This window comes from Rhinolophus sinicus, chromosome 2 (assembly GCF_057876585.1).
Source record: "Rhinolophus sinicus isolate RSI-liver-muscle chromosome 2, RSI-T2T, whole genome shotgun sequence".
NCBI classification, from domain to species: Eukaryota; Metazoa; Chordata; class Mammalia; order Chiroptera; family Rhinolophidae; genus Rhinolophus; species Rhinolophus sinicus.
The window spans coordinates 40,370,440-40,384,439 of NC_142502.1; the positions used below are offsets into that span (position 1 = coordinate 40,370,440).

The 14,000-nt window shown below is 37.9% G+C and overlaps 1 protein-coding gene across 2 annotated transcripts in view; it reads left to right on the plus strand.

Moving 5' to 3' along the window:
* The first annotated feature begins 11,354 nt into the window (after positions 1 to 11,354).
* The window catches only part of FAM162B (family with sequence similarity 162 member B), a 46,811-nt gene continuing 44,165 nt past the window's right edge, over positions 11,355 to 14,000 (plus strand). Inside the window, exons 1-2 of one of the 2 annotated variants that reach the window (XM_019741360.3) lie at positions 11,355 to 11,797; positions 11,947 to 12,058. In XM_019741360.3, coding sequence (XP_019596919.1) covers positions 11,626 to 11,797; positions 11,947 to 12,058 — 284 coding nt within the window. In that variant the 5' untranslated portion in view covers positions 11,355 to 11,625. The remainder of the gene's footprint in view (positions 11,798 to 11,946; positions 12,059 to 14,000) is intronic. The other variant, XM_019741359.3, reaches the window with a different exon arrangement.

Here is a 14,000-nt window from a genome sequence, read left to right on the forward strand (position 1 = left end):
CATAACCTGCTGTAAGACTGTACAGATTCGTGTACACTGAAAATCAGAGAGAGAAGAGATTTCCTGAGTTGTGTAGGAACACTTTTTTTCATGTCTTTGATCTAAAATGTTTAAACTTTTAAAGAGATTTATGAAATAATCTTACAGACATCCAAGTCAAAATATCAGATTACAATCATAAACTTGTTTTTCCAGTGAATCAATCAAAACCAGATATTGAACAAGAAGAAAACTGTGGGTTCCATGGAGTGTTTACCCAACCAGAAAAAAACAGATACTGTTTTCTCAGACTTTCAGATACAGGATGTTCTTTGTAACAATCCTTATAATAATAATTTTTTTCCAATTTCAAACACCTTAAATGTCCATAAAGAATCCACTAAATAATGGTACATTTGTTCAATAAAAGACTGTTCAACCATTTGAAAAAGTGAGGTAAGTTTATATGAATAGATATTAAAAGATCCTGCCAGTCATTGTGAATGACATAAACTGGTTGCAGAATAGTGTTCATTTTTGCATATATAATGTACATTAAGATCGGAAAGACAAGTATCTAACTAAATACTAGTTCCCCCTCAAGAGTGCGTGATTGAGTAGACTCACTTTCTATGTTTCTTTATTGTTTGAATTTTCATGCAAAGGGGAAGGTTTTATTTCAGAACAAAATTTAAATAAAAATAATTTCTTAACCAGTCCATTTGCTGATTTGGTGTCATCCTAATGAAAATCATGTTTTATATGATAAAAATTGAAAAATGATGATAAAGAATATTTTAAAACAGAATGATAATGATAAAGATAAAACTCGAAACAACCTATTTCCACCATAGAAATAAAATAAATTATAACATACCTTTATAACAAAATAGTAAGATGCCACTTAAAAAAATAAATATGAAGATTAGGCTGCAATATAGAAATGGTTTGTGAACCTAATAACTGAAAAATTTTAAATGTTATCAGTACTTTAATTAGAACTCTGTATAAAGGTGGATGAAAATTATAATAGAAAATATTTGTGTTCAGGATGCGGGATAATTTTAGGTTACCTTTAATGTTATTTTAACAATATATATTTAAATCACCTAACGGAGTATATTGAAATTACAGATGATAAGAAAAAGATTGTTGTCATCAACTTGCAACTCTATGGCCACTAGTTAGAATGAAAGGACACGAAAAAGCAAATATAATAATGTGAACTGTGTGCCATAGAAGCACAATTGTTTTCTAATACATAAACGCCAGTTTCGGTTGTCTGGAGACGGAGCAAAAATGCAATGAAAAAAGTAATGCCTGAAACCACATTTATTTTTAGTGGAAAGTATATTATAAACTGTCTGTTAGATTTACTTTGGGGGAGGGGGTTGTGACACAAAGCGCATAATTTATTTCCAGGCACATCGCATAACCATTTAGTAGCTTAGGCTCCACACTGGCAAAATGGCTACAGTAGTCTCACTTTTTTTTGCATACTTGAGACTGGTTTATACTTAGAATTTTCAATTACCAGAAGAAAAAGAGAAAAGCAAATACACATATTTTAGATTCAGAATACAGACTATGAGTTAGTTGAGGACAGGGACAGAAGTCATCCCCTTCATATTCCATGAATTTAATAAAGTACCCCTACTCTATACTGGTGTTCATACAACAATTGGAAATTCTGCTGCCACCTGGTGGGCAATTCTATTCTTACTTTTATTTATAGGCAATATAACTGGAACAAGATCCTCAAGGAACCTTTTAGAACAATTTCATAATAAACACTAATATTGTTGTTTTCATTTAGTCCAATATTGATGAATACAGGCATTAAAGTAAAAATGTGTTTTATTAGTTTACCAAACATAAGTAATTAAGACGTAGTAACATAAAGATATATTCTTAGAAGCAAAGAATTTTTTTTTTCTATCTTAAAATTCTATGCCATGCAAGCTTTTAACTGATGATGAGGATTGTTTTAAGAAATCTATTGGCTAAATGAAATTCATCAGTAAACCAAAAAATAATATAACATGACAAGGAGCTTTTAATCCAACCATCCAAAATCTGTTAATGTAATATCCTCATTTTACATGAAAAAAATGTAGAAACTCTTTTAAGTTATTACTCTTTTATTTAAAAAAAAAAATCCTTGCAAATTAAGAATAGAAGACATATTCTTAACCTGGTCAAATCTATCTACCTGTACTGTGTTGAATATTATCCCCCCTGCCCCTCCAAATTCATGTCTACCTGGAACCTATGAATGTGACCTTATTTAAAAATGAGATCCTTACAGATATAATCTAGTTAAAACACAGTCATACTGGGTTAAGGTGCACCCTAAATCCAATATGACTACTGTACGTGTAAGAAGGAAATTCGGACACAGAGACAAACACACAGGGGAAAATGCCATGTGAAGATAGAAGCAGAGATTGGAATGACGCATCTATAAACCAAGGAAAACCAAGAATTGCTGGCAACCACCAGAAGCTAGAAGAGGCAAGGAAGGATTCTTTCCTAGAGCCTTTGGAGGAAGGATGGTCCTGCCAACACATGATTTTGGACTTCTAGTCTCCAGAATTGAGATAAAGTAAATTTATATTGTTTGTGACAATTTGTTTTGGTAGTACTAGGAAACTAATATACCACCCAAGCTTTCAAGCCAATTGTCTTAGTCCATTTGGGCTGCTATAATAAAAATGACATAAACTGGATAGCTTATAAACAGCAAACATTTATTTCTTATAGTTCTGGTGGATGGTAAGTCCAAGATCAAGGTGCTGGCAGATTCCATGTCTCTTAAAAGCCTGCTTCCTAGATAGCCATCTTTTCACTGTAACCTCATATGGCAAAAAGGACAAGCAAGTTTTCTTGGGCATTTTAAATAAGGGCACTAATCCCATCCACGAGGGCTTCAGCCTCATGACCTAACCACCTTTCGAAGGCCTTACCTCATAATAGTTTATCCATCATCTTGGTGGTTAGGATTTCAACATATGAAACTGGGGGTTGGGGGAGGGGGATATACACATTCAGACCACAGCACCAATATTAGAATTCACGGTGAAACTTTAAAAGTATCCCATTAAATTAAAGAACAAAATACATTATTCTATGTTCTCATAAATACTGTTCTGGAGGTCATAGCCAGTGATTATAAGGAGGTATAAAAGTGGGAAAGAAACAAACTGGAATGCCTTATTTTTGACAATATAATTATATAAATAGAAAATTCAAGAATATGTACAAGCCAACTAACATAAGAAAGTTCATCAGGATCGATGTGTACAAAATCAGCATAGAAAATTCAATAGCATTTCCATACATTAGTATTAACCCATCAGAAATTATCATTGAAAAAAATATTCATTTGCCCAAGTAATAAAAACTGTAAGTTACCTAGGAGTAAATCAACTGATATCCAGTATTATCTTTATGGAGAAATAATCAAATGTTTCTGAAGTACCTAAAAGAAAAACTGAATAAATGGAGACTTCTAATCAGGATTAGAAGACTTGCTATCATAGGAACAATAAAAAATCTATATAATTAATTCTCCACAGATTAATTTCAACACATTTTAATAAAAATCCCAACAGGATTGACAAACAGATCCAAAGATTTATAGGGAAGAACAGAGTCAAGATGCTCTTGTAGAATCAAGGTAAGGGCATTTAAGGTAGCACAATACTGGTGAAGGGATACATGATTCAACCAATGAAATACAGAAATAAAAAACCAGATATATGTTTTGCCTACATTAAAAATCAGTGCAGAAATGTGGATGGTTTATTAAATGATGGCAGGAAAAATGGTTCTCCTTATTGAAAAAAAAATTAGACCCCTAACTCATAGCATACAAAAAACAATAGATGTTATATATCCCCAGGTCTCACGGCAAGTTACTGGGCCATCCAGGAAGACGAAAGGAAATCACCAAAAAGAACTTTGTGGTTTATAGTAGACATGTGGACATACTCATGGATGTCCATTTATGCATGCTGCCTTTCCAAAATGAAATAAAAAGTAACATCATATATTTCCCATTTTCCCTTGCTGCTGCTATGCCCCCATATGAGATTTTGATTTAGCAGTGACAAATGTGAAGAACTAGGCAGAGGCAACATATTCTGGGGTTAACAGTGGCAGCAACAGCTGCCCAACCAGGGCAGAGGAAGGGTGGCTCCAGAGTTGGAGGAGGCAGAGTTCCTAACCAGGCCAATTCTGTGGGTGGTTTTCCAAGAGCAGTTACTGAAAGCTTGGCTGAGATCCGATTCCTCTAGCATTCTCATTCCCATGATACCATAAGCTTTATAGTATCCCTAATAATCCCTCCAGTTTAGACAAATTAGAAAGGATTCTGTCATACCCAGAAGATACAGGATCATTATCACCTACATTATGAATATTTGAAACATTGGAAGAGACAGGAGAGAGGGGCGGTTTAAGAGAGAAATTGTTTGAGAAAAATGTGAAGTGCTTCCGAACTTCCCTCACTCCCACTCTGAGATTGGCAGGAGGGGGTTGGGAGAGAGAATCCTTTCTCTCACATCAAACCAAGGGAGAGAAGTTTTGAAAGAACCAGTTGGAGAACTTGACACATGTACCCTGGAGTTTGACCCATGACTTGAAATTTAAAGGCAAAGGTTGTGACTAAAGCAACACAGACTAGATATATCAGGAATAAGCTCTAACTCCACTGATATAGTGAGGGGTGCATGAGGGTATCTCCCAGGAAGAACACAAAGCACCCCCACTCAAGAAAAAGAATCAACTTGTAACACGCATCAAACACAGAGAGCGTCAACATCAGAACACAAAAGAATCTCTCAAGTAAGACCTTTCTTGTCCCTTTCCTCTCCTCCCAACCTTTTTCATTCCCAAATTTGAGGGATCCCTAGAGGACTAGTGAAGGGGATAAGGGGTTAGAGCCATCACAGGTTTAAGAGCATAAAGTGGGGAGGTGATAGAAAAGAAACAGACCACACGCTCCTTTCCCCATGGCAGGCATTCATCTGGGAATACACCTGAGTTCAGAGAGGGAGACACGTTTAATTTTAAGTGAAGTTCAGAATATTTATCATTATAACTGTATTAGACATTTAATTTCTAAAGTGAGACCTTCTTAGGACTAAAAATAGCTAGTTGACTCAAAAAGTAATTTAAATAGTTTAGAATCTGCCCAAGATTTCATTCAAGAGGCCAAGAGTAGTTCAAAGGATGGATTTAAAGGGACAGCATAGGGGTTGGGTGTAGGGGAGGTAGGAAAATAAAGTAACTTTCTTTTGTGCCCTACCTATCCATTTTAACCTATAATGGATACAATAAAGATTTTTATTTATGTTGATTCAGAAATTTCACTTCTGGGTAAATACCTCAAGACAAACTATTGCACAGGGGCCCAGTGAGATATGTCAAGAATGTTCATTGCAGCACAGTTCACAATAATGAAAAAATGGAAAACAGGAGATTAGATAAACAATGGGTAAAAAATAGACAACTACACAGCAGGTAAAATGAATGATTTAGTGATAGAGGTAGTAATATAGATACATTTCAAAGACATTGTTGAGTAAAGAGAACATAAGTTAGAAGGTTAAGCACGCTATGATTTCAACCCAAGAAAGCCTCCTCAGTGATTGGGGAGATTAGGGGGAAAAAAGTGAATGTCTCTGGCCCAGCTTCTTCCTCTGTGAATCTTGCTGCCTGCAGAGAGCACACGTTCTGTTCTGTCCCCCATGCCACACATTTGACAAGGCCAGTGCTGGTGCAGTTGGGAGTTCTGCAGGTCCAGGTGGCCTGGGGTTTGAGTCACTCTACTTAATTATAGGGTTCAGTATGGAAGTCCACTTGCCTTACAGATGCCATGCCCTCCGATCAATTTTATGAATAATACAGGTAAAACTTTGGTTTCCTGTCAGCAAACTCTTTTGTTTTATTTTTCAACTGGCCTGAAATAGAGGTGTCATTTATTGGGCCTCCTCAAATACCCCAATATTCTACATTTAGAATAGTAGCCGTAAGTCTGGGGACCTGCTACTGGCTTTAAGTTTAGGGAACTGCTACTGGCTTTAACATGTTTCTTTTTGTACTTTATTATGTAATTCACATTTTAGTCTTTCTCTAAATTTTCATTTTATTCTCCTTTGTGCATTTTTTGTACATTTTGTACGTTGTGATAGAGATTCATCTTATGCTTAATTATAGCCAATTACTCTATAAGGCAGGATATTTTTCATTTATGTGTAACTAAATTTATTCTGTAAAGGCAATTGAGATAGTATACATAAAAGTGACCTCACAATTCAATCTTTTAATAAAACACTTACACAACTGCCAAGGGCTGCAAGCCCTTCTTTAATGGCCTCTTAGAACAGTCTAGCTTTTTATGAGCTAGCTTTCAAGATTTTAGATGACTACTAGAGGAAGCAAGGAAACACTTCAAACTCAGAACATAATGGTTGTAACAGAAGTAAAGACTATTTAACACTTAAGTACGTACATCTCCATCCCATTTAATCTTTTTTGCATGATCTAAACAGAACTTTATTATTGAATAATACATCTCATCCCGTCAGTGTCATAAATTCTTTTGTTTTAGAGTTAGCATTTAGTCAAAGTACACATAAGACATAGAATTTAAGTATGCATTCAAGGAAAAAGCTGTTTTATATATTTTTTTAATGTTTGATTTCTGAATACGCTGGATGTGGATAATCCTTGGATATATAGTAGTACTAAGCTTCTGAGAATAGATATTTATTTTATACTTTCTGGTTGTTGAAAGAATGAAGGAATTAATGAGCAAATAAAACAGCTGATTGTTAACCTCTATAACATTTTGTCTCTTAGGTTATCCAGTTCGACTTCAAAAAATTTCCCTAGATTTTGGTTCTTTAACCCAACCCAGACCTCATTTACATGGTATGTGGTAGCAGTGCCTTGCCAATTACCTTTAACAAATTCTCTTGTAAATCTTCATTATCATAATCATAAATCATGATTAAGCTTCCATTTGTAGATGGTGGTGTAGTGGGAAATGGGGAAATGTGACAGAAAAAAAAACACTTAGTCTCTGCCCTTTTAATTAGCTATGCCTAAACATTATATTTCGCACCGAAAATTAGCAATCAGTATGAGTAGCCCCAAGTAAAAAGGTTTGAAAGAGAAAAAGAAATGCTTCTGATAAGTTGATTTTTAAAATTTTTATCCCTGAATAGGCAAACCATTCAAATAGGCCCAATTTCTGAGAAAACATGACCACATAAGCCAAGAGACAAGCAGCTGAGAGAAGCTGAAGAATTGTGCAAACACATGTAGGGCAAGAGGTAATTGTCTTAAGGGAAGTTAGGGTGGCATCATCTACATTATGATTATGAAAGAGCAGCCTTCTTTAATTGTAACCAGTTAGGTAAGGGATTATGTTTATAATAGGTGTTATTAATTTTGCAAGACCACTTTCCTATGTGTCTGTGAATGTGTGTGTGTGTGTGTGTGTGTGTGTGTGTGTGTGTGTGTGTGTGTATGGAATGGGATGGGGGCTGGAGAAGTACTAGTAAGTCCTCATGATACTGAAGCATGCAGATTTGAACCACATAAAGTCATTATTGTACCTCAAAGGTGAAAACTCTGTAGCAGATTTAGTTCTTGGGATCACAGATTGCTCACTTTGTTTTATAAGACCGATACCAGGAATTTGGGAGTTCGAAATCCATCACTGGGGCCATTGCAGATGCACCTTCTCTGTCCTGAGGGCAGTTTGTATAAACAGTACCTCATAAGACTGCATGCATTTCAGATTTGCTATTTCTAGAACAAATAAAAGCTATGTATTATGGAAAATATAAAAGGCTTTGAACAGTGCAGGGAGCAGCTAATCCAATCTGTTTTCTTCTGAATGTATGCCTCAGATTAATGTTTAGAACAATAGGACAAGTAACAACCAGTCAGAACTCAGCCAGGTCCTCATGAGCACTGATCACACACACAGTGCGTACCCAGCCGTCCAAGCCAGAGCTAAACTGTGGGTAGCTTCCCTACGTTGTGCATCCCTATTCCACAGAGTAATCCAATGTGGTCTACCTCCCTGTGGCTAGTGACATTTTAAATGTCTAGGGATACGACAAGGGCAGAAAATTTGAATCAGACTATATAAAATATCAAAGCAGATATATATTTTTTTAGTTTATTAATTTGCTCTTTTTTATTTATTATTTTTAAAAATTTATTTTTTAAATTTATTGGAGTGACAATTGTTAGTAAAATTACATAGATTTCAGGTGTACAATTCTGTATTACATCAGCAGATATTTTTTTTATGCCTCATTTTGCTTTCTTTCAGAGTTGTTTTTGTAGCCTATGTATGGGTAGGAATGTAGGATGCAGGGTTAGAGAAAGAACAGGGAAGAAATTGGCACCACAAAAGTTTTACATGATTACACTTAACGTTTTAGAAAACTACCTCTGGGGGCTAGGCAGAGAAAGAATTGACCAGAAATGGGGAAAAGACTTTGGAGGTCATTATAGTGGGATGGTTGAGAGAGAATTAAAGACTGAATGGTAGCAATGAAAATGGGAATTAAGAGGAATAACACAAAGATCTGTATGTAGGAGCTCATTAATGGTTTCTGAGGTCTCATTTTGAGCTTTTGCTGCTGTCCTAAGTGCATGCTTAGTATCTCGTCAGTAATTGGCCCTTGCCTGGACCACCCACTTGATAAGGTTGCCTAAAACACTGGAGACCGCTGTGAGCTGGGTCTGCAGGCAAACTGCCACTTCAGAACTTTCCCTACAGAGAGACTAGCAGGGCTGGCAAACAAGTGAGTTAAGTTCCCTCCCAGCCCCTCCTTTAGGCAGAAGGCATTTCCTGAGGAGGAAATATCCCAGCCAGACTGGGAGCTTCTCAGAGATAGCTCTACAGCAAACTTTGCATATCCCGTCTTAGCCCAGTGCCAAGCACAGTAGATTTCATTAATAAAAAAAAAATAATTTAAAAAATAATTTAAAAATGACCTACACTTTCCACCCAGTCTACATAATGACTTTATTTAAAATGTATTCCTAGTTATAACTAGTATATTTTAAGAAGTAACTAAATCAACTGTAGGACATGGAAACATAAACCATACTCATCAAAAACAATACTTGAAGGAGCAAAACGTATACACAAATTAGATGAACCATAGGATTGAAAAAGAATATGCTACAGAATGGGTAAACTGAAAACACCATGGATTAATGTTAAACTCTGTGAGAAGCAAAGATTTTTGTGTGGTTACCTGCTGCAACCTCAGAGCCTAGAACAGTGCTCCGTACATAAGAGGCACTCAATGAGTCAATGAGCTGTCCTGGCTAAAACAACAACAACAACAACAACAACAACAACAATAATAATATAAAGAAAGGAATACAACTAGTTTTTTCTTCTATTAGAAGTTGACTCAAGTCTTTCTAAAATTTGTTCCAATTCTAGAACTAAAGAAAACATCTCTCATACAGCTGTAAGTAATTTTTTTTCAATGTAGGCTACTGCCAAATAGTGATACTTTAATCCCATCAGGAATAGAGAATAGAATGCAAATTGTTCTTTCTCTCATGACATAAGCCCTTATTCTCTTGCTTTGTCCTTCTGCAGTGTTACAGAAGCCTGAGCCAGAAAATCATGTGTAAATGCCTGACATTTAGTTTTCTCCAGGGAAATAAACTTATATAGCTCATTTAATGTTCCTTGGTGAACTATTAATGATTGGTTGATTTGCAGAGATGTTTTTCTCTAGCTCTCCAGATATTTCTTCTTAGTAACATGAAGCAAAATAAAATATTAAAGTAAAAATAACACATTTGAATAATGGGAGAATTATCAAGTAGCATATTCTTGGAACAATCCAATATTATCTTTGGCAATATACTTATGCAGAAATTCATTCAGTTCATTTTGTAGCACATCCTCAAGTATTTCAGTCTTTTCTTAAACTAGCCCAGATGGAGTCTATTTTACTATTGAAGACTTGCATGCATGTGTTTATTTATTTAACAAATACTTATTAAATATCTACTAAGTGCCAAATTTTCAGCTACATCTTGGGGATATTGGGGTAACTAAGATATAATCCTTACAGTCAGAGAGCTTATAGTTTTCTACAATTCTCTACAGGAGATTTCACAAATTGTGATTTGGGACTCATTAAACATAAATGTAAAGGGAAAGAAACCATAACATCTTTTGAAGTGTTATTTTGTGGCAGGCACATTTAGAGGGGTTTCCCTAGCCACCATCCTTTCTGAATAGCTTCCATGCTAACCCTGCTTGCTTTTTTTTTTCTTCATCTACTAACCCCCACTTGATATTGTTTTCTGCTCTATGAAGTTTCGAGAAGTAGCTGGCAAGTAGTAGTTTTTTTTGTAGTCATTTCATGAATGAACCTTAGAGATAGGAAGTCTTGTTTTACAAATGAGTCCAAGACTGATGATTTAAATGATTTGCTCATGATTGTACAACTCTTAAGTCACAAATCAGAGATTTAAACCTTAGAAAGAAGGCAAAGCCCATGTTCTTTCTACAATCACTCCTCTAAATGCACATTTCTTTACAAAGGTATGTTCTCTTCTTTTGTTAAACACCATTACATGGAAGACACTTGGAGTTACAGAGATCTTGCCTTCAAGAGCCTCACAGTCTAGTTACTAAGGAAAAAAAAAACTATCTGGAGCTCCAACTAAAAGTGTAAGGCACAGTCTAGGTATGGAAGGAACCTCAGAAACATGAACAGGAGGAGGGTAAGCTGGGCCTGGTCTGTGACCTCAGAGCACTTTCACCTGACTGGGGTCTGTTGTCCCTGGAATATGAATTAAGGAAAATAAGTAAACTCCTTCAGAGTAGACAACTTTCCTACAAAGAACGTAGACAGTCCTTTCTCTGAGTCCCTGTTCCCATTTAGAATCACATAGTAGATTTCCCCCGGTTTTTGCAGAGGGAAGATGGTGGAAGGTAGAAGAAAGGCTCATTTTGAAGGGAGTTTGGAGAATTTGTGGTCTTGCTAAGAAATGAAGAGGTAGGGGAAAACAATTTTAACAGCTGAGGTGGTTTTGCCTAGAGAGAGAGAGAAGGTATGGAAGCGGAGGGTGGGGTGAGGAGCAAACTTCAACATCAGAAGTTTGTAGAATGTCCTTACACTTATTTGAATGTCCTTAAACCTTTGTAGTGTCCTGTACCTGAAAGACTGTTGGCGCTTCTGGCGGAGAGGGTTTAGATTTATTCTCTTGGGCACCAAACAGTGGAACCAAAGGGTGAACCAAAGGATAGAAACACGTTTTAACTCCTTACAAGGAAATGCCTTTAAAACGAGCTGCAGGGAGTTGTCTCAAGGGATGGTGAGTCTCTGCGGCCCAGCATTTTCACGCAGAGCAGGCCGCTCCCAGGGTCCCGCTTGCAGAGGGAATCAACGCCTAGGGTCGTGACGCACTGGTCCGAGGTCGCCAGCCGGGGCGGGGACCAGGAGCCGAGTTTGCGCGCGTCAGACACTCCAGCTACGCGTCTGGGATCCCCTGGGAGGCCAGCGGGACCTTGCAGGAGTGCCCATAGCTCGCACTCTGGCTAGACCAGCGCCTGCCAGCGCGGGAACAGAGCGCAGCATGCTCGCCGCCGCCGAGAGCCTCCTGCGTCTCCGACCGGGGCGCATCCTCAGCTGCGCCCCGAGGGCTTCTCGAGAAGCCGCGCAGCTACCCATCTCGCTTCTCCGGCCCCGGGGTCTCCCCCACTACTCCAGCGGTGGAGCTCCCAGTAGCTCTGGGCCCCAGGGTCCGGGTGAGTCAGGACTGGGAATACCTTAGGAGGGAGGGGGCTGCGGTAGGATGGTGGAGGAGCTGGGACCTGGGGGTCGAGGCATGAGCGCGCGCTTATACTCTGTGCCTTGGTTCTGTCGGTTTCTCCATCCATCACCGTCGTTTTCGCAGCAGGGAAAGTTCACAGGGTCCCCGCCGAGCACAAACCTTCCCAATTCGACAAGAAAATCCTGCTGTGGACCGGGCGTTTCAAAGCGATGGAGGACATCCCGCCTCGGATCCCGTAAGTGTATCCTACGCCAAAGCCGGGGTTGCGCTCTCTTGGGAGGGCCCGGCCCGAGATTCGAGGGGTGCGCGGTCCATCCACTCCCCGACCTGGGCGCACCCTGGAGCGAAGGCGGCCTCAGTGCCACACAAGGCTTCACAATAACACCTACCACCTTAAGGAATTTGCCTATGCTCTCCTAATGCGGTTACTGTCAAGTTTCTTGACTGAACGGTGGGCAGCTAAGCTTACAGGGAGACTGTTGAAGTTGGGTGAAAACCGAGAAGTTCAGTGGGCACTTCAATCATCGCTCAGATACCCCTCCCCCGTGAGCTCCTAGTACCCTGGGTGGCTGCGGGGCCGCCAGGGATCGGGGGCATCTCCCTGCCCCACCCAAGGAAGGATCATGGCCTGTGGAGTGGCTGGCGAGTCTCAGGGAAGAAGCCGCATCCGCTAGACCTTCTTTTCTGGGGCGAGAGACGCCTGGCGTACGTGGCTCTACAGCTTTCTAAGCATCAGTTTAGGCTGGCTCGGGCTCCTGGAGCATCACTGTCACTGCTCTCTTCACCATCCTAAACACAAGATAGAGGTTTGATAAATGATAAAACAAGCTGACAACTTCACCTCCAGGGTAAATGTAACCTGTTTAAAAAAAAAGAAAAAGGTAAATGTACCCTGTAAAAACCATCTTTCTACAATTTGAGTTTATACAAAGCCCAAAAACTTCCCAGCACTTTTACAAGGGCGTGGGTAAAAAAGGAAGGAAGGAAACTAAGAATAAAATCAATTTAACGCGCTTTAAACTGATTTTTTAAAAAATAGACTGAAACTATCCTATTAAGTAAGGATTTCACAGGTTCTGTGTATTATACTTACACAATGCAATCAATGCCTATCGGAATGGCTAATGGAAACTCGGCCTACATCTTGTTCTGTACATATTACCTACACTTTTACTGCTTATTAATTTACTAGTTACCAAAAGCATCTTGAATAAGTGGGAAAAAATATGTGGTGGGAAATGTTCACTCGATAATGAATTCTCAAACGTTTGTGTTCCTTTCTTGGATCAAATTATTTAATGAAGAATGGACATGGGGTTTGAAATAACCTTTGAAATCTGTTTTCAGCATTTATTCAACTACAGAGACGTTTTTAAGATTATAAAACAAATTTTATTTTCTTTGAGATCTATAGACTCCAAATTACAGACAGCCCAAAGCAGAAATTAGCCTCAGAAAAACTAAAATATCACCCTCAGTCCTTTTGGATTTTGAGTTCTAGTGCTGTAACAGAGTAATTAAGAATATAAAGAACCCGTATTATTGTAAGTTAATGCTTATCAAGAAACACTGGTCCTGGTATTGCGTTAACATAGCTGTATGTGTGAAGAGACACAGTTTACAGGAATAAATTTAATTTCCCTCAGGATCACAGTCAAAAGAAGTATTATACACAGGAGAATTTGACTTTGAACAAGATACCTCTGAAAAGTACTTTAGTTTGGAGTTGAAAACATGAAAGTATTTGAATATTTTTCATTTTATTATTTTCTATAATTTTATAGTTTTTTAAAGCATTGCTACTTAGAAGGGATATGCCTCCTACGCTTGGTTTTAGACTCACAGTGTAAATAGCTTTCACTTTTTATGCATTTAATGGACATATAATTACCAGCTGACCTATAATTTTTGTACCATACACTAATGATATTTAATAATAACTGTACTTGGTTATGTTTTTTTTTTCCAGTGCTAAACTAATTTGGTATAGCAGATCAAAGCCAGATGGATGAGTGAAAAAAATCAGATCTTTTAGGTTCCATCTGGAACAAAAGTCAGCAACAAATGTAATCTAATAATATCTTCATATTCACCTGTTTGCAACTAACATCTTAAAACTTACATTAATCTGACAGAAATCTAAGGAAAGCAGGCTTGATATTGGTTCTCTGTGTTCT